The sequence below is a fragment of the Puccinia triticina genome, chromosome 10A, assembly GCF_026914185.1.
Source record: "Puccinia triticina chromosome 10A, complete sequence".
In the NCBI taxonomy this organism is placed as follows: Eukaryota; Fungi; Basidiomycota; class Pucciniomycetes; order Pucciniales; family Pucciniaceae; genus Puccinia; species Puccinia triticina.
Genome location: NC_070567.1, coordinates 4834048 through 4853525, shown reverse-complemented (window position 1 = coordinate 4853525; position 19478 = coordinate 4834048). Strand labels below are relative to the sequence as shown.

The window sequence follows — 19478 nt, the reverse complement described above, 5'->3', positions numbered from 1 at the left end:
GCATATCAATCCAAATTAGATTGGCCTATTGTTCTTGCCCAAGTAATGAAACAATTCAAACATCAGATATCAAGGACTTCTGCTTCAGTTCAGACAAAAACCAACACCATATTCAGCTGTGGCACTCCCTGGGTAGTGCCCTGTGGGAACTACTCTATGATATAAAAATGGTGATTGGGTACCCAGCACCTGTTGGCAGGTACCTTGCACCCACGTGATGGTGTTGGGTGCAGTTCAGGGTCCTCAACTTTCCATGGAAAATTGGAAGGACTATATTATGTGCTCTGTTATCTCTTCTGAATAGAAAGCTGGTTATTGAATTTATGAGGAGGACACAATTGAAAAGGTATTTTTGGTGATGATGTAAATACCCATCAATGGTCATTCACAAAAAGGCAACATGGGGGCATGGATATGAGATGTTGGTGCATGAGATCAGCCCAACATCTACAAGTCATCACTATTGATCACTCTATATATCAATTCTCAAATCATTGTCTGAAAAATTTTACAACAGCAGTTATCTTTTGGGAAATGAGGTTGAGACCTTGAGGGGTATAGAACTGTAAAAGGTTTTCTCTGAGTTCCCAGGCTTTGGTCGCTGTAGCCAAACGCTTTTCAGTGTTTTCTCGGGCCCATTCTCTCACTTGAAGATCCTCGGCGAAAGCAAGGATGTCATCCCCAGGAAGTTGGACCATGCTTCTCAATGTCTGCGCGTCGCCTGGGAGCTGTATGAGCTGAAGTTCGTAACCGGCTATGTCCTTGGGGGCTATGGCAGGCAGATAGATACATCAGCTCAAGGCATGACACTTCCCTAGGTTTAGCTGCCTGGCAGCTGGTGGCTTACACTCGAGTTCGGTTTGAAAAGCTTTGTAATGCTCTGATTGGATAACTTTTGACATGTATGTTTCAAAGGCTTGGAAATCCCCAAACCTCCCAGCTTGTCTTATTTGAAACTGATTGAGCTCATACACCAAGTTGTGGGGGAGTGACAAATCGGCCGGCGCGTTGTTGGCCTTGTATAGGTATTCGGCCAGCTCTGTGAGGCGAGGCTGTAATTCTTGAAGTTCCTCGACCAATTTACCTAGGCTAAAAGGTCTAAGGGTATTTCTCCAATTCCGGAAGCTGCCTTGGTGAAGCATCGTGGTTAATGAGGGTTTGAAGATATTCTGGGGTCCAAATAATCCATGTAAATCGGCTAAAGCTGCTATAAACGGCTCCTTGTGGGAGCGGATGGCTGCCAGTGGGAGTATTCGGGTGATTAGTATGATAGACTGTTTTTTTTCTGGCGGGTTCTTGCACGCAAAGTGAGATCATTGAGCTCTTACCTTTCCGAGAAGCCTGCAGGTCACGCCAGTTGACTTCCGAGATTTTTTTGGACAGGTCAACAAGAGGATGTATGCCGCCAGGCCTCGCGGGTCTGAGTTTCTCGGCGATCAGCTGGGTGTTTCTCGCTATTTTTGTGTCGTACTTCTGCATCTCCCCCTCAGTTATGAACTTTCGGATTTCGCGCAAATGCAAGGTCGTCTGTTGCGCGATTTGGTCGTTGAAGTAGGAAAGATTGATTCTTAGGTAAGATTTGTGATTGCTTTCGTTGATCAAGCCTTGGAGCATGTTTTTAATCATGGCGTCGAGGTGCAGTATTTGGTCTGAGTCGGACGGTAAATTGGAAAATTCGCCTTGAAGTTGGCGAGCGTAGCTGAATATCCTGGGCCGAGAAGTGGCGAAGTAAAGTAATTTTGGAAGAAAAGAGACGGACTTCCAAGCGGAGCTGAATTGATCTATCATAGCAGGGATGGGAGCAGCTGAAGGCAAATGCGGGCTTGGGTCTGTTGGACGACGACGGCCAGAGTCGAGTAGAGGAACTACGAGGTCAGAAGTAGTACTAGCTATTTGATCATAGGCGCTTGGGTGCTCCCGCGCTCTTGAGGAAGCTTCAAGGAGACGGGCACCCTGATTAGTCATCCCATCACCCGCCATACGCTTGTGCAAGGTATGGCGGGCGAGTGAGGAAGGGGGATGCGCGACCCATAAGAACAGGAATGCAAAGGGCAAGCAGATCATTGTGGGCAAGAACATCGCCAAGACTCTAAGAGGATGATTGTTGGTATGACTGGATTTGGTTCAGCTGGAGGGATTATATAATGAGGTCTGAGACAGAGTTGTGAGTGCGAATATTGGAATGCAACGGCTGGAAGGGAATTCGGTGTTCCATCTGATGTAGCAGGAAGAGTTGATTTGATTCCCAAGGCGAGCTCCGACTGGCTCCTTCGCAAGTTACAGTTGTACCTCCGCATCTTCCCCGTCTTTGTCAAGGGAAACGAGACCAGGATGGGCAGGGGCAAGACATTTGTACTGGGAATCAACACTCTTCACCCTCATATCATTCAGAGTCGGACAAGACAAACTAACTGTAAGTCTGCAGGGCACCACTAGGAAGAGTCCTCTGACGCCGGCAGCGGCGGGATCTACACAAATAGCCAGGGATGGATGGGTCTCTTCTCCAAGCCCCGTCTCGGCAGCATCACTCCAAAAACATGCCCAGCAAGAAACTCGTCAAGGCCGATAGTTAAATATGTACTGGCACTGCTTCTCACAAGGCATTGTCTTGCAAGCAAGCTGGCTGACTTGCAAAAGCTGTTTTTGTGTTTGCTTGTGTGTGCATGCATATATCCATACACGTGGTGTATATGCATACACACATACCACAGTGTGGTGGTGGCAGAGTGCACCCAGAGCCGAACCCTTTGCACCATGGAATCCAACGAGGTCAACTCCTCCTTCTTCCCGCCCCCGCCGCCCCGGCACAAGCACTTCACGAACCACAACTTGGCCCAAGCCCGCCGGCTGGTATCCATCACTCCGTCCGAGAGCCTCGCCGCGCCCTTCGACCCGTCCGCACAAGCCCGGATCCTCGGCCTCGACGAGCAGCAGGACAGTAACGAGGAGCAGATCGACCTGCGCACCCTCGTCCACCCGCCTAACCTCGACTGGATCCGCGAGAACGGGGGATGGACCGCGTTCGGCGACCGCGAGCCCTGGCCTGGATCCGTCCCGCAGACGAGCCTCGAGGGGATGCCCAAGCTGTACGACCCCTCCCTCGGTACGTCGCCCCCCTCCTCTCCCTCTCGTGGTGCATGGGCCTGACTTTGTTGTGAAGACCGGAAACAGGCGCTGCAGAGCCTGCTCAACACGCTCATCCACGCGTACCTCCAACTCCTCTCCGTCCTATCCACCCAAGGCCCCGTCTCCCTCGCCCCATCGGATCCATCGTCGACGGGGGGAGGGACGGGGACTCAGACGGACCAGATCGTCTCCCACATCGAGCTCGCCGCGTTCAACATCCATGGTCTCTGTAACGAACTGCGTCCTCGCCAGGCCCGCGAGACGCTCAAACTCATGCTCCGCCACCAGGCGAACGATAAACGGACCAATGCCGCACGCGTTTTGTCGTGAGTACCCCTCCCTCCTTCTCTTGTGACTCGCTGTTGGAAGGGGAGTGTTGATCGGTGGGTTGGGTGAGATAGCACTTGTGCCGAGCTCAGAGAACAGCTCGCCGCGCTCAAACCCGCGCCCACCGACCTGCTCTCGTCGGGCAACTCGGAGGACGAGGAGGACGGAAAGGGCGGGCAAGACGAGAAAGACGCCAGGCTAGACACTACCCGTCAGCCGTCGGCGCCGGCCCGGTCATCGGCCGCTCGATATGACTACGCCCTCCTCGCCTCGCTCGTCCCTCTGCCTCCGCCTCGTCAATCCTCTACTTAGTCTTCAAGGTGCACCAACAACCCCGAAAACCGGCCGGGTTGGTGGGCCTCCGCGGGCTTGATCGGCGTCGATTCATTTGGGCTTCCGTCCGATCTCCCGATCCGATCCTCATGCTCTGTCCTTGTCAAGTAATAGAGATACCTCTATCTGTACTCTACACGCCATATGTATCATCTTATATTCACACACCGGTCACCGCCCAAAACCGGAATAAATGGGGGCGAGCGTCGAGGAAGTGGTTGTATATCGGTGAAAGGCCTATACACGAAGTCCAGGAGTATGTAGCCACACCTGTGGACTGATGGAGCCTGTCCATATAGCAGGGCCCAATGCATCCTTGCCAACAAATACATATAAGGGGGGCCTCCCCTCACATCTCATCCACCCCCGAACTGAACGAAGTCCCTGCCTGAGGCGTCATCGGAGAGACTTATGCCCTATCAGGCATTCTCGCATGACAAACTTTCAGGTTTTGTGCTGCTTGGCTTTGAGTGCCCAGAACTCAACCTAGATGATAAATATCCAAAAAACATTCATGTATGGTTGGCATATGCTGGCTTTCTTCTGGAGGAATTTAAGGCCTTATCTTCACAGTCTTTGTGTCTTTCATATTTTTCTAATACCTTGATTGCTTCAGAAGATCAACTCACACATCAACTCTTCAACATGCTCATCCAGTAGGGCCGGCAGAGCTCAGGGAAAAGATCAGCTGAATTGTCCCAGACTCAATACTACTCCTCCACGCACAAGAGCTTTGCACAGCAGGTTTTAGGTTGAGGGCAGAGTGCTGTGAAGGAAGAATGTGGTGACCTTTGGTGAAAAGAATTTCACATGATGCACTTGTTTCCAGAATACACCACAGGAAGCACCGGTTTGTGTGTGCCATTGCAGAAGCCATCTAGAGGTTTGGTTGGGACCATTTTAGATGTTGGCTCAAACTTGTTGAAGCTTTGTCTCTTTCTTCTTACTCATCCCAAATTCCCAGATCCCCTATAATGTTTCTGCTCTTTGTTTTTCACTCATCATAGTCTGTACAGTGTCTGGTTGTGTATGTCTGATCATATGACTTGTGCTCATTGAACCCTGACATCCCTGACTTATGCTGATCTAGCATGTCTTATCTTTTTTGTGTGACATGTACTCATGAGCCTTGTCTATTTTTTGCATACTCAATTCCTTTTCACTCACAATTTGTCAACATGTACTTAGACTACTTATACCATGCTAGCTACATGTGAATCAAATCATTGGTTCTCTCTCATCTTTCACTCTGTGGCACCTTGAGTCACATCTGGTGAGGTCCACATCCTCACTACCCCTTCTTATCTCAACCCTCAACATTCAGTGCTCAGCTCATCTACTTCTTTTTGATCATTGTCAGAAGTTGAAATTCCAACAAAAATTGTTCTGAATTTGGACCAGACATACCAGTTGTTGTAGAATTTTTGGGGAGAATGTATGGCATACAGATTCTAAAACTAAGACCAACTTAATGATAATGTGTACTTGATCCTACCAAAAATCACCATGTTTTGACCATTATAATTTTTGATCTCTGAGACTCTGTGTAAACTCATACCCTTTAGGTTGCTATGAAAGCTTTCTCTTTGTTTTTTATTTCCAGAACCAGTCGGAAGTAAGTGTATAACATAAGAGAGAACTCACCAATTGCCCTTGCACTTGGTCCCTTTGGGAAAAGGAGTCATATAGCAAGGGTATCTTGAACTTGCCAACAAGATATTGGCTTCTCTTAAATCATAATTTTAATCTGGTCTAGCTTTGGTGTGCATTGGCTGAGGGGCTAACTGCAAGAATGTGTCACACAACTGTATGCACTACATTTGTGACAGCCAAATGATGCTTAGATGATTTAGGATGCAACACGGGGCTATTAGGTGAAATATTTGAAAATTTATATAATTTTCACCTAGATATACACAAATCCTTTTGGTATGATTTTCTGATCTCAAAGTATATGATGCTTATAGCACCAATAAATACCAAGTAAATAATTATCTACTATGTGACATTGTGGTAAGCCAATCCTGAATATGGCACCAAAATCAAAGGCTTTTCACCTCAATATCAACCACTCTGGACTACTCAAGGCCCCACCGTCCTCAAGAATCAATCCCCAGGACCTCTGACACCAAGGACAGGCCCTCCTTTCTCTTCCACCCTCTTTTCCCCGCCATGTGACACCCCGCCTCACTTCTGTTTTTTCCTTCTAGAATATGACATAATCCTCTTATGGTTTCAGCCACATGTTTGTACTGTTTCAGCCTCCCCCATTTTACTTGTCTTTACCCTTTATTACATCATTGCCTTGGTACAAGCCACAGCCCTTTCTAATTACATCATGTATCCGCCTTGTCACAATACAACCCCCCATATTAGCTTTATTTTCCCTTTTTGGTATTTCTTATTCCCTTCTTGTTTCTGTATCAGCCACCTTGGCAGTTTCATTTTCTCTCCAATCACCTACTCCTGCCATCACAATGCTTAGACATACCAGAAGTAACTCCCACACTGGATTAATCATCAAGGCCCTGGATTAAATGGTCATTCCTCCATAAAAACCAAAAACTCAACAACCTGGACCTGACTTGGAATCCAATACTGGAGGAGTCATCATTCAGCCCAATCCCACAATCACTATAAGAAACCCTTCACCTGTCAACCCTGGACCCATTAGAGAAAATATAGCTCCCTCTGAAAGTTAAGGCCTGGAATATATGGATCAAGAACCAGAGTCTTTAGTTATGGCCAGGAAAAATCACCCAACCCCACCTGTCAAGAAAGCCCCTGTGCACTACCTGGAAGGAGAACCTGTCATGCCAAAGTACTCTGGGGTAACTCACAAGGCAATCAAGATTAAACCACTGGACAAGGATCTTTTCTTTGATGGATCCAATATGCCTATTGAGAAATTCATCAGAAGGTATGAAGCAGCAGGAAGAACAGATGGAGCAACCCCATTGGATCTGGTCACTCAAATCTCCCCATTTATAGAAGGCTTAGACTTGAAGGATGAGGTAGAGGAAATGACTGGCTATGAGGATCAAGATTGGGAAATTTTAAAGAAGGAATTACTCAACAGGTTTGGATCTTCACTTCCCCTAGTCAGATATACCAGGCATGATCTTAAGGATGTAGTACAGTCTGCCATTAAGGGAGGGGGTATTAGTACTACTGAAAATTTTAAAAGTTTTAGGACCAAATTTTCAGCCATCACTAATTACCTGGTAAGAATGGGATACAGTTCCAGTGTTGAAGAATTCAGAGACCACTTTCTAGAAGCCCTAAGTGAAGAGATAGAAAAATCTGTCACCAATGAACTAGTCAGAACCAATAAGATGCTTGCCTCCAAGGATGGTTGTGATATTTTACCTGAAACTGATTTTTTGCTTTTGTATGTCCATAAAGGATTTCCCCAAAAATCAGTAATGTCCAGAACTTGAAGAAAGGTTTGGAAAGGAATTGCCTATGTTACCCCTGCTACTAATAATTCTCCCTCCAAAAATAAGACACAGGAAAAGGAAGTAGAAGAACTCATCAAAACTCTATCCAGCTGGCATACTCAGAAACCCTCTCCTTTCTTCATGAAGAGTCATGTTCCCTAAAAACCGGCTCAGCAGGATAAGGATTGGACAACTATAAAATGCAACTATTGTCACCAAATGGGCCATTCCTTCTCCAGGTTCAACCAGGCCAACTTGGACAAACTAAATGGAAGATTTAAAAAGGAAGGTAATAATGTAAGATTTCCTAATGGAAACATAGTACCTTGGGAGAGGAGCAGAGCTTACAAAATTGCATTAGATCAGTACCATCAAGAGCAGAAACAACCTGGAATACTCAACTTACCTGCTGGAGCACTGAAAACTGGGAAATCTGAAGGAGAGGGTTTCTGAGTATGCCATCTGGACAGAGTTTTGGTGAGTTCTTCTACTTCCTTTTCCTGTGTCTTATTTTTGGAGGGAGCATTATTAGTAGCAGGGGTAACACAGTCAATTCCTTTCCAAACCTTTCTTCAAGTTCTGGACATTACTGATTTTTGGTGAACTCCTTTATGGATATACAAAAGCAAAACATCAGTTTCAGGTAAAATGTCACCACCATCCTTGGAGGCAAGCATCTTGTTGGTTCTGAATAGTTCCTTGGTGTCAGCTTGTTCTATCTTTTCACTTAGGGCTTCTAGAAGGTGGTCTCTGAATTCTTCAACACTGAAACTGTATCCCATTCTTACCAGGTAATTAGTGATGGCTGAAAATTTGGTCCTAAAAATTTTAAAATTTTCAGTAGTACTTATAATACCCCCTCCCTTAATGGCAGAGTGTACTACATCCTTAAGATCATGCCTGGTATATCTGACTAGGGGAAGTGAAGATCCAAACCTGTTGAGTAATTGCTTCTTTAACATTTCCCAATCTTGATCCTCATAGCCAGTCATTTCCTCTACCTCATCCTTCAAGTCTAAGCCTTCTATAAATGGGGAGATTTGAGTGACCAGATCCAATGGGTTTGCTCCATCTGTTCTTCCTGCTGCTTCATACCTTCTGATGAATTTCTCAATAGGCATATTGAATCCATCAAAGAAAAAATCCTTGTCCAGTGGATGACCCCTGGCAACAAAAACCAATCCCCATCCCTGCAGCAATTAAAGACCGATTTGTGGAATTAGTAAGAGAAAGAGTCAAAACTAGATTTTATGAACAATCCTGCTCCAGCTACTCCTTACCAGTCTTCTGTGTAAAGGAACAAGATGGAAAACTCAAAGTTGTTCATGACTTACAAAGACTTAACAAGGTGACCATCAAAGACTCTGGAATCTCACCAAATCATGAAGAACTCATTGAATCTTTCACTTGAAGGGCCTGCTATGGCCTGGGTGATATAATGGGAGGATATGATGAGAGGGAGTTAGCCATGGAATCAAGACCTTTAGCTACTTTTGAAACCCCCCTTGGAAGATTTCAACTCACCAGATTACCCCAAGGAGCCACCATTTCTGTTAAGGATACTCTGGTCAAACTGTGTGCAACAGATGGAAAGAAGTGGAGACATTACCTCCCTCTGTTCTTGTTTTCTGACAGAATTTCAACCAAAAGGACAACTGGATACTCCCCATGTGAATGACTCTTTGTCTTTGGACAACCTGCTATTTTACCTGTGGACTTGGAACTAGAAACATATCTTGGAAACAACTGGGAATATATCAGAACAACAGAAGAATTATTATTAGCAAGATTCCTCCAACTGGAAAGAAGAGAGGAAATTTTACAGGAAGTTTACAAAAAGGAGTCCAGATTCCAGTCTTTGGAAAGCCAATATCAGAAAAAGAACCTCAGAAAACCCTTGGGAATTGGCCAACTTGTCCCTGTTTAAAACAAGAGTATGGATTCTCAGCATGGAAAGTTGTTTGAAAATAAATGGAATGGTCCATATAGAATTACCAAGCAGGAAGAAGGAGGCACATACAACCTGGAAGAACTGGATGGAACAATTTCAAAGAGGAGGTTTGCTGCTTCACATGTGAAACCCTTCTTCTCAAGAGTATATGCCTGCTGTTCTTTCTCTTCAGCAAAATTAATTAATTAGAAAAAAAAGTAGGAGTGGGGAGTCAGTTTACTATTAAGATACCTTTTTCACTTTTTTAGCTTAATTCTCTATCAAAACTTCATTTAAAAATCCCCCATTCACCTCTATTAATTTATTCCATTTGTACTTCCTCAGAACCATTTAAAAATCTCTTCAAACTCCTCCATTACTTCTCTGGATACCCCTTTTATTGCTAGATGGCAAGCACAACGACATAGGAGCACAGTATAGGACCTCAAATTAGTCATTAATATGAACCTATGTTAGATGCAACAACGGGCGATCGCGAGGACATGAGAGGCTCGGGAGCGCAGTCAGCTAGGACCTCGAACATCGGGAAGCGGCAGGTTGATTTCAAGAGACTCTGCGGTACTGCGGCCTGAAAGATCATAGAACAACTAACTTAACTAAGACCCTCTCTTTGTGGAGGGGGGACGCCGTCCCGCAGGGACCCTCCGAAGGAGGGACTTATACACTATGCGCCAGTGCTTGCCCTACTCTTTCTTGTTTTTTTGCTGTTTTCCATTCTATTGCTTGTACCTCCTCAGTCGTGAGGAATAGAATGAAGGTTCCGCTGAGCCAAATGACCCCTTCCTTCTCCTGCATCTTGTAGGATATGTAGCATTATTTTTGGACCTTCTCACCATTTTTTACTGTCATAATAAGACTTTCAAAGTGCTCAGGTTTGATGGCACCACTCCCTGTACTCTGACTGGTGGCTTTACATTACATAAGCAGCCTGCGGATGTATTGCCCATGGAAAACAAGGAAAAAGACCAATTTTGAAGTGAGTGGGACACTTGATTTTTGGCATGCTTGTAGAGAAGAAGCAGGCGGTCATGGCACACTGAACAAGAAAAAAAAAGGTTGAGTGGATCAAATTTGATAGTGTTTCTAAAATAATGCCCTGCCAAATGCCAAAAAGAGTAGGGCGGGTAGGGGGGTATACGGCGCAAGTCCCTCCTTCGGAGGCTCGCTTCGCGAGGGGCGCTCCGCGCCAGCCAGGCTGCACCAGGCCCTCCGAAGAGGGTCTTGTGTTAAGTTAGATAGAACAAGCACATGGACATGGCGAAGATGAAAATGTTTTTGTGTTGTGATGCCTTGAAGAACTCGGCGCGATGGATTATGCGAAGAAGACAAAAGGGGAAGATCAATGGATGACTGAGGACTTAATAGACAGTAGGCCATCTGATTCTTATCAAACAACATATCGCGAACGCCGCGGGCTGATCATTAGAAACCCAGACTGCGACATCAGGACACTAGCTAGGGATTGCGAACGCCGCAACTAGGCAATGGAAACGATTTGCCTTATCGCGGCTGCCTCAGCCGCCATAATATCCGACTCCGGCGCGCAAACCGGGGTTCTCATAATTCAGCTAAAACTTCAAAACGACGCAACTAAGGCAGTGGAAGCGATTCGGCCAATTGCGCCTGCCTTAACCTGCCATACTAAAACCTGCTTCCCTCTTTGACTTGTGATCCCTTTGGGCAGTCCTGCAACTTCTTGCCTGATTACACCTGCCACTGCCCTAGTTATCCGACTCCGGCGCGCGAATTTCCTGCTAATTGAACAAACTTCAATGTTGCATATGCGTTTTGAAACTCACCCTTTTGGGCTGATCATTGGCTCAAAAGAACCGCACAAAAATACTCTTTCTTTTGGTATAGTTATCGGATACACCTGATGAAGAGTTGTGCTGTAAAAAGCGACTCAGTGTCTGCTATTCTTTTCATCTCTGATTTCCACTAAGTAGTTCTCTTTTTAAAATCTTAGAAACCCAGCATAATTCAGCCAAGTTGGGGGTGAATAAAACCACATAATAATAGCTAATATTTCATAGAATCATTAAACTACTAAAGACACTACTCTCAGGCATTATTGGTATCAGTAACACTGGCTTTAAGCCTAGGCCTGTATTGTAACACACCAGAATTTTTGATGTGTTGCTTGCGTTACTAGTAATGTAACACATTGACTGCTTGGATAAAGAGATGAAGAGGGTTCAATGACCCCTCTTGCTAATAAAAATCATTACAATATTCTTGACTGTCTACTAGAGTAATATTCTTCTTCACACTGATGATTAAATCATGATAAATTTCAAAGGCAAACAAGGAACAATCAAATGAAAACAATGGTTAATGAATATGTTTTTCATTAGTTGATTTATATGTATGTACTTGCTGTGGATATGAGTATACATACTTGCATTTGAGAGCCCTTTCTTTGTTTGAATATGTTCATGAAACAAAGAAAGGATGAGATAAGTATATATACACACTTGCAATTTGCTGATGTTTTTGTCCACCAACCTGTAGATAAAAAAAAGTCATAATAATAATAATAATAAACTAAAATAAACAAAGCATGCCACAATAAATGTTCTTGTCTCTTGATCGAATAAAGACGGAGAACGAAACCCGGAACGGAAGATATCAAGATTAAATAAATAAATTAAACCCAGGCTTCATACAGAACTTGAAAATATCTGCAAATGATTAGGTAGGAGGAAAGACAGAGAGGGGAGGGGGGAGGGGATGCTAAGTGCGCTTCGTGTAAGGCACGTTCTTTTTATACTGGTGTGTGGATTGTGGATTGTGGTAGGCCTGTTGTTGGTGTTGATGATAAGGTAAGTGTTGATACGAAGCCTGCTGGTCATGGTTAGCATGATAATGGTTGTAGTCATTTTTGAGCCGTTTAGCGAGCGGGATGGAGGAGACAGGCTGCTGGATTTGCTGATGACCAGCATGAGCATAGGTGTGGTCGGACTGAGGGTCGTAGGACGCGGGCTGGGGGGTGGCGTAATTGTGGGACTGAGCGTTTCCGAGTGGGGCCACGGACGGGGGCCAGTGCGACGCGCTACCGATGACTGATTGGGACGGCCGGGAGATGCTGGACTCGCGGGAAAGCGTGCGTTTGCGGTAGTGCGCCATCTCCCCATTGGCCTGGCCCGAGCCGGCTGGCGGTCCGGCCTGCGAAGGCCCGTTGGTCAGCCGGGAAGCAATCGGGATGTTTTGGGCGATGACAGAAGAGGAGGAGATCGACGTTCGGTTACCCTTGTACAACGGGCGCTGGGACTCCGTGGCTTGGTTGTAGGTGTCTGACGGATAAAGGAAGGGCTGCGACTGAGCATTGTTGATGTTGCTGCTGCTGTGCGAGTGGGGTGAGGGTGGGGTTTGACTGGTTCGGCGGAGAGAGTGCGAGGACTGGATGGCTTGATGCGCGGGGGTTGATAATCGTCGGGATTGTTGGCGATTGTCTTGCTTGCTGTTCTGGACAGTGGTCTCCACCCCATCAATCCGGTCTTGCAAGGGTTTGATCCGAAGCTCGAATTCTTTGAACTGCGATTGGACATCAGTGATAGTCTTATCCAGCTTGCCAATAAATTGCGTTGTGCTGTTCTGTTTTGTCTGTACTTTGGTGAGTGAAGCTTGTACTGCTTTGGAAACATTATATCTTTTATCGCTTTCCTCTAGTTTTTTGGCGAGATCTTCAAACTGTATTTTGAACGCTTCGAGTTTGGGCTCGACCTTCTTGTTGATTTGAGCCTCCAAGTTCGAGTGGATCTTCTGAATGATTCGAATCTCTAGCTTTGGGATGAGGGTTTCATTGAGTTTCGATTCGAGTGTCGAGTTGACCTTCTCGTCGATCTGAGAGTCTACATTTGAGTGAGTCGACTCGATTTGGCTGATCTTTTCGGATGAGCTGGTGATGATTGGTTCAAGGTTATCGACCTGGTCCTGTAGCTTGACAATCGAGTCGTTGATCAGGGCAGCGATATCTTGATGACCATCGGAGATCACCGTCTTTGTGGATTTGATCACCTGGACTTGGATCGCCTGAGTGATCTGCTTGATCTGAGGTTCGAACTCTTTGAGTGTTTCGGTCGTCTGGAGACTCAGTTCATCGAGTTGCTCTCTGATCTGCTTGATGGCGGTTTGGAAGGATTCAATGCTGATGAGATCGGTGTTGGGAATGTTTTGTTTGGGTTGGCAGGCGACAAGCTGTTCGCTTACTTGTTCTTGAACTAACCGCTTGAGTTGCTGTGTTTCGGGTTGGTCGAGAGGAGGTTGGGGTGAGTTTTGTGGCAGTTGCTGCTGCTGCTGTGGGTTGCTAAGCTTGATGCCAGCTTTGAGTGAGCTGATCTGTTTTCGATGGGTATCCTCCAGGTTTTTGAAACGATTCTCATTGGATTCTTTGAATTCTTCGAAACTGGCCTGCAATGTATTGAAGCGGGTGTTGTTGAACGTCCGATACTGTTCAAATTCTTTCTTGAGCGACGATAGTGATTCTTCGCGTTCCTTACGTTCGTTTTCGACGTTCTTTTCGATAGTTTTGATGGCTGTTGAGCTGGCGGCTGAGTTTACATTGGAGTTGATGGAGTTCTTACCAGGTTTGTCAAAAAATCCGTCGGAGAGGAGAGCCCTGATGATTGAGATGGCTTCGGTGCGGATGTGTTGGTCGATCTGTTCAACAGCCTGGCTGAGGACTTGGTTGATCGCATGCTCTACCTGGCTCTGCCTTGCTGACTTGTCCTGGATCTGATTCTGCCAGTGTTGGCTGTTTGGATCCGAGCGTGCGTTTTTCTCGGCCTCGGCGATCAGCTTTAGGTATGCTTTTAGTTCGATTGAATGTTTTGAGGCTTGGACGAAGAACTGGCTTTGGAAGAAGAGGGTATACATGATTGTCAGATCGTCAGCACAGTCCGATGTCCTCAGAAGGTTGAGGTATTTCAGCGACTTACTCGAGTTGGTTGGTGAGTCGTTTCACCCGTTCGCTGTCGGCTTGGTTCTCCAGCCGGTCCAAGCAGGCGGCCGATGGTCGGGTCATCTGCGCTGAGAAATGCGTCACCAGCCCTTCTGTTTTCGTGGTGGGATTGGTTTGGTTGTTTGCTATGAATCGGCTGCTGGAGAGGGAGAGAGGCAAGGAGGAGGGTATTTTAATGATCAAAGAGCAGCCAACCAGTACTAGGACAAGGATACACACCCTAACTAATAAGAGCAACTACTGATAACTGCGCCGGAGCTGTTCACAACCATGGGAGATGAGCACAGAACTGGATGGACCAGCCACAACCGCATATGAACGGCTAACTACTTATATGCAGTCCAGCCTCGCTTTCTGTCATTCAAAATCGTTTTGGCTGGCCAGGCTGGGCCACGCAATCAAAGAAGAAGAAAAAACACCACAGCCCTACTTTAGTGCCCGCTCTCACTGTCACTCACACCCTGGGGCCTGGGGCACTTTCTCCATGACGAGCCCGGAGTAAATCAGAAGCGTCAGCTGGTCATACTCATGACTCCAGCTCCTGAGAAGATGAAGATTAGGATCAGTGGCCATGAGCTTGCCAAGCTTGGATTTCATCAGCACACCTCACGCACAAGTCTGTGCTGCTGACCCAAACTTGTCAAAGTCCCACCCGCTGGAAGCCGCCCTACCACGGGGAGGACTTCCCGTTGTCTACATAAAATGGTTAATCAAGCAAGGGCCATTACCTTCATTTTCGATGAAGAGATTGGGCTTTCGCCGGCAAACAAGGTTTACAGAACCTCCCAAGTCATTTTGGCAACGGGCAGTCCTCCACTTACCCTCACGCGCAACTTTTTCACCGGAGCAGAAACTCGACTGTGGCTGGGGAGAAGCTTGTATTTTTAATCACTTACTCCTGTCTAAAACGTGCCAGTATGGGAGCTTCCCCTAAGTTTTGGCCCATGGCAGACATCCCTTCGTAAATGGAGGAGTAAATTGTTCCTAGCCAAAACAGGAAGAACATTACATTTGGAAGGTTTTGATTCAACCTTGCACAATCTTCCAACTGATACGCCTGGTTGTTTCCTAATTACGAATACATAACTGATCCCATCGATGGTGCACCAAAGCACTTTCTCCATTTAGCAATAGCGTATAAGGGTTCGGGGGCACTTAATCGCTGTGTTTTTTTTTTCGACTCAAGCTTGACGATCAGCTTGCGAGTTGATATTGTCGTGTCGAAATAATCAACTCCGATGACTGGACAACCAACTCTTCCCTACCTTCCAATAAACCGTCTGATTTCGAAGAGGACCCCTTATATGTTATGGATTCATCAATTTATGTCTCAAATTGGCAATTTCCATCCCCTCCAACAGCTCCAATCTTCACGAAACGCATGTCTCCACGGTCAAGGTCATATTTCTTGGTGCGCCCAGAGAGTGATTCTCCCTGCATGTACAGCGAATCAACCCGGAATTCCCAGTTGAAGTGTCTTTTTGCGCGTCCTGCGACCATCACGGCACCTCTGAAGTGCGATGCCGAGTGTCAATTACCCAGCACTCGTTCGTCGTTGGCAGCCGTGCTCGTAGCATCCCTGGGCAAGTGGGCGCGCTCAATTACACTGAATGGAAAGTAAGACTTCATGGACGCCTTGAGTATCCCATTTGGCTATAAAAACACCGGGCTTGGAGCTTTTTGATTTCCCATCCCCCTGTGTTTCCACAAGATCGAAATCACCTCAAAGTATTACCAACCAGAATTGTCGATTTCCAAGTGTAAGCCAGCCGAATCCTCTTCAGCTTCTTCCGCCGGAGTTTATCTGCCTTTTGCATCAAGTTCTGACGATCAGAATGATTTGATCATGTTTCCTCCATCCATAGCTTCCACAAAGAGTCCTCTAGAAAGATGTTGTTGAAGTACCTTTTGGCTCCGATTGCTTTCGCAAGTGCGTTTTTTCTTTTGCTCTTCTATCCAGTCATCCTTCTGTTGCGGGAAGGGCTGACGAGGAGGTGATTTGATGATGTGCTTTCCCTCATGAATTCAGTGGCAGCGGTCCCAAATGAAGAGGCATCAATTTCGAAGGATGTTGATTTCAAGTTGATTGTTACGGTGGCTGAGAAATTCCAGAAACCTATCATAGCTGCTTGCAACAAGAATGGGGTTCAAGAAGTTATTAACGATTTAGATGAAATCTACAAGCCCGTCGTTGAGATCTCAAACAAGTTCCATCTTATTGAAAAGCTTGGGAAAAACTTGATTGTTTGTCCATCCTCTCGAACTTGAAGTGTTTTTTTCTATGCTTATTGTTGTTTGCTTCATTATCCATGCCGACCGTTGGCATGTCTTACTTTTGCAGTTTGGCGAAGCTCGAGTCTTTTTCGGTTTCATAAAAGTTTTCGAAGTGATACTTCGAGCCATCTCGCAGCACTCCAAGGTTTTTGATGGCACTCACCGTAAGTCTGAATCTCTACAACCAGACCTCAAGGCTGTCGGTTACATTTGGTGTGACAAAAAACAAGAGGCTTTCTCTAACGTTGATATTCATCATTATCACATCTAGAAAAGCTGCCGGAGTTTGAACCCAAGTTGGATCTCATCGTCTCGAACTTCAAGAAGCTTGAGGTAGACTTCCACAGTGCTCTCGATGGATTCAGAATTGACGTTGCCCTCTGGGCCCGTTTTGGCTTCAAGTTCCAGCACAAGATCGGGGTTTGATTCTACCGAGGTTCTCCCGGCCACTGCCAGACACCAGAGATGGGAAACCCAGTTGTCGGCTTTGGGGAAGAAAATATTTACATAAATTTCCACTAGACTATCTAATTTCTGAGCGCTTTATTCTTTCTATGCCTGCGATGAATTACGAAACTGAGAACACGATAATACTCGGGTGAGCAATCCGACTAGTGAGTTGGAGAGATAAGACAAAGTCTCTGAAGGAGTGAGTGCGACGATAAATTATTTATGTTGGCGAAAAGATATGATCGAAACAATGATGTAGAAAGAGAGGAAAGAAAGAGTCAGAAGAGTAGATGTCCTGTTTATACAACTTAAAGAGAAACCACCCTTCACGATCCTTGCTTCACGACCCATCAACCATCTAATCCTCATTCTCGTCATTAGACACGTGGTCTGTGACGTCATTCTTGCTTCCACCAACGTGATCTACGCGTTATCATCGCCTGAATTCCCTTTTGTTGTTTCCAATTTTTGTACTTTAGGTTCTTGGTCCACTGGATTTGTGGGGGGTGTGAGATTGAGGTGACACTGTGACCTCACTCTCCAACTGCCAGATGGCCAAGTGAAACTTTGAGCAGTACATAGAGAAGATGGTAAAGGTTTGAGCAGTACAACAACAAAAAGTGACTGGTTTCCAAAACACTTACAAGACCTATTGGTAAGAAACTGGCCAACAGACAAGGGTGTGGGCAGGATGCTAGGGCTTTCAGCCTCAGCCGGGGTTAAGAGTTCTACGTGGAGCAGCTTGTAAATAACTACTTTAATACTGTTGCGCCCTGCGAGCACAGGACTGATGTTAGTTGAAATTTAGAAGTTTTATGGTTTGTGGTTCACCCGAGTCGAGCGGAGGTGCCGTCTATTTAACACCGATCGGATCTCGCCTTCCTCGAGGCTTTCCCTTGTCCGCTGACGTCACCTCTCCCCACTCTGAAGTCTCAAAATGGCAATGCTCATCAACCGATCGATGACCAGCAGGACCTTAGTCAGCCCGCTCCGAACCTTCTCCACTCGCTCAAACTTCCTCAGCCAACACCAGCTCCCACCTGTAAAGACCTGCCCCAAGCTTAACACCCTCTCCTCCGCCAGGCCCGCCAGTCGACCCATCTTCCAGACTAGACTCCAATCTACTTCCTCAAAGAACATGCCTGGCCCATTGAAAGTCGGCGACACCATTCCTGTGAGCCCACCCAAGCAACCGCACCACTTATCTTGCCTTCTTGCGTGCTGACTATCTCTTTTGTAACAGTCGGGAACGTTCAGCTACATCCCCTACAGTTGAGTTTATCCGTTCGATAGAGGTCAAGACACATGATCGATAAGGCTGTCTATTGACGATTCGGTTGACAAATGCGATGCACAGCACCTGAGCTTTCTTCGCCAACCGTGTGTGGAAATGCGATCGACTTGAAGAGCGATCAGTGGAAGGGAAAGTGAGTTTCCATATCATTTCATCATACGTAGTATCACCTGTGCGTATCATCGATTGAATGGCTGGGCTGATTGACACTTGGTGTCCTGCGATTCTAGGAAAATCGTTCTATTTGGTGTTCCAGGTTAGAGACAGTCCAATCCCCAGACCTTATATTTGGTCGTTGAACTGTGTCTTGTTCTGTTCTTAAACTGACTGTGATAATCATCATGTTGATAATACAGGTGCTTTTACCAAGAGTTGAGTAAAACCCTGTTTTCTGCTCGGTTGCAAACTTGGGCCAACCCAATCTCCTGGTAACGAGGAAATCGATTGCGACATGATACTGACAGGTAGACTTTCGTGCATGACATATTAATTAGCTTGCTCGGCCAATCATTTGCCCGCTTATGTCAAAAAGGCCGGCGAGTTGAAGTCTAAAGGCGTCTCGGGTATCTATTGCATTGCTTCAAACGATGCTTTCGTGATGTCCGGATGTAAGCTATCACACACCCATGGATCCATGATCCCAAGCTGAGATGGAATCTGAAACCGGGTTGATTGTCTTGTCTTACTAAGGGGGCCGTTTGCTTGGTTCTAACGAACACGTTGAGATGGTAAGTATAGATGACTAAAGGAGGTAGCTTGACCTCATTAACATTTGCTTTCCTTGTGCTGTTTCCACGTGGAAATTCAGATCAGCGACTCGACTTTGAAATGGTTGGAAGAAGCTGGATTGACCGTCGATCTTAGTAGCCATGGGCTCGGCAAGCGTGGTACTCGCTTCGCTCTCATCATTGGTGGGTTGATTAACTCATTCAAACCACTCAGGTGCCCATTGAATCAGAACTCTGGCCAACTACTGACGGCTGGATATTGATCAGATGACTTGAAGGTCACTTACGTCGGCATCGAAGAGAGCCCAGGTTCAGTATCGGTCTCCGGAGTCGATGCTGTGCTCCCAAAGCTTTGAACCAGTTCGAGCCCCTGAAAATCGAGTTCGCCTGAAGGAAAAAAAATATATATCTTAATCTGTCTTATGGGACGATCTCGGTCTCAGCTTATAGCGTATGGTTAACATAACTATGTCTGTCACGACTTTTGCCGTGTGTGCAGTTTCATCATACATCCAGTCATATACCAGCTTTCCTTCACTCACTCGGCTAGACATACTTTTGTGGTATTGGTCGCCAGGAGTCTGCTCCCCACCTG

The 19478-nt window shown here is 46.1% G+C and overlaps 5 protein-coding genes across 5 annotated transcripts; 3 read left to right on the top strand and 2 right to left on the bottom strand.

The window, feature by feature from the left end:
* Positions 1-491: 491 nt before the first annotated feature.
* PtA15_10A471 (uncharacterized protein) lies at positions 492-2064 on the bottom strand (the record flags this gene model as incomplete). The annotated part of the gene is made up of 3 exons (XM_053160650.1): positions 492-769; positions 848-1237; positions 1329-2064. 3 exons carry the CDS (start codon positions 2062-2064, stop codon positions 492-494), a joined length of 1404 nt encoding a protein of 467 aa, XP_053024603.1.
* Positions 2065-2754: 690 nt separating this feature from the next.
* PtA15_10A470 (uncharacterized protein) lies at positions 2755-3765 on the top strand (the record flags this gene model as incomplete). The annotated part of the gene is made up of 3 exons (XM_053160649.1): positions 2755-3103; positions 3161-3452; positions 3528-3765. 3 exons carry the CDS (start codon positions 2755-2757, stop codon positions 3763-3765), a joined length of 879 nt encoding a protein of 292 aa, XP_053024602.1.
* Positions 3766-11910: 8145 nt separating this feature from the next.
* On the bottom strand, positions 11911-14200 carry PtA15_10A469 (uncharacterized protein; the record flags this gene model as incomplete). Its single annotated transcript, XM_053160647.1, has 2 exons — positions 11911-14029; positions 14115-14200. 2 exons carry the CDS (start codon positions 14198-14200, stop codon positions 11911-11913), a joined length of 2205 nt encoding a protein of 734 aa, XP_053024601.1.
* A 1375-nt stretch (positions 14201-15575) lies between these two features.
* Positions 15576-16837, top strand: PtA15_10A468 (uncharacterized protein; the record flags this gene model as incomplete). Its single annotated transcript, XM_053160646.1, has 5 exons — positions 15576-15754; positions 16003-16067; positions 16167-16381; positions 16479-16575; positions 16683-16837. 5 exons carry the CDS (start codon positions 15576-15578, stop codon positions 16835-16837), a joined length of 711 nt encoding a protein of 236 aa, XP_053024600.1.
* A 961-nt stretch (positions 16838-17798) lies between these two features.
* Positions 17799-19239, top strand: PtA15_10A467 (uncharacterized protein; the record flags this gene model as incomplete). Its single annotated transcript, XM_053160645.1, has 9 exons — positions 17799-18035; positions 18105-18132; positions 18219-18288; positions 18386-18411; positions 18512-18526; positions 18650-18763; positions 18846-18883; positions 18964-19066; positions 19151-19239. 9 exons carry the CDS (start codon positions 17799-17801, stop codon positions 19237-19239), a joined length of 720 nt encoding a protein of 239 aa, XP_053024599.1.
* Between the last annotated feature and the right edge of the window lie 239 nt (positions 19240-19478).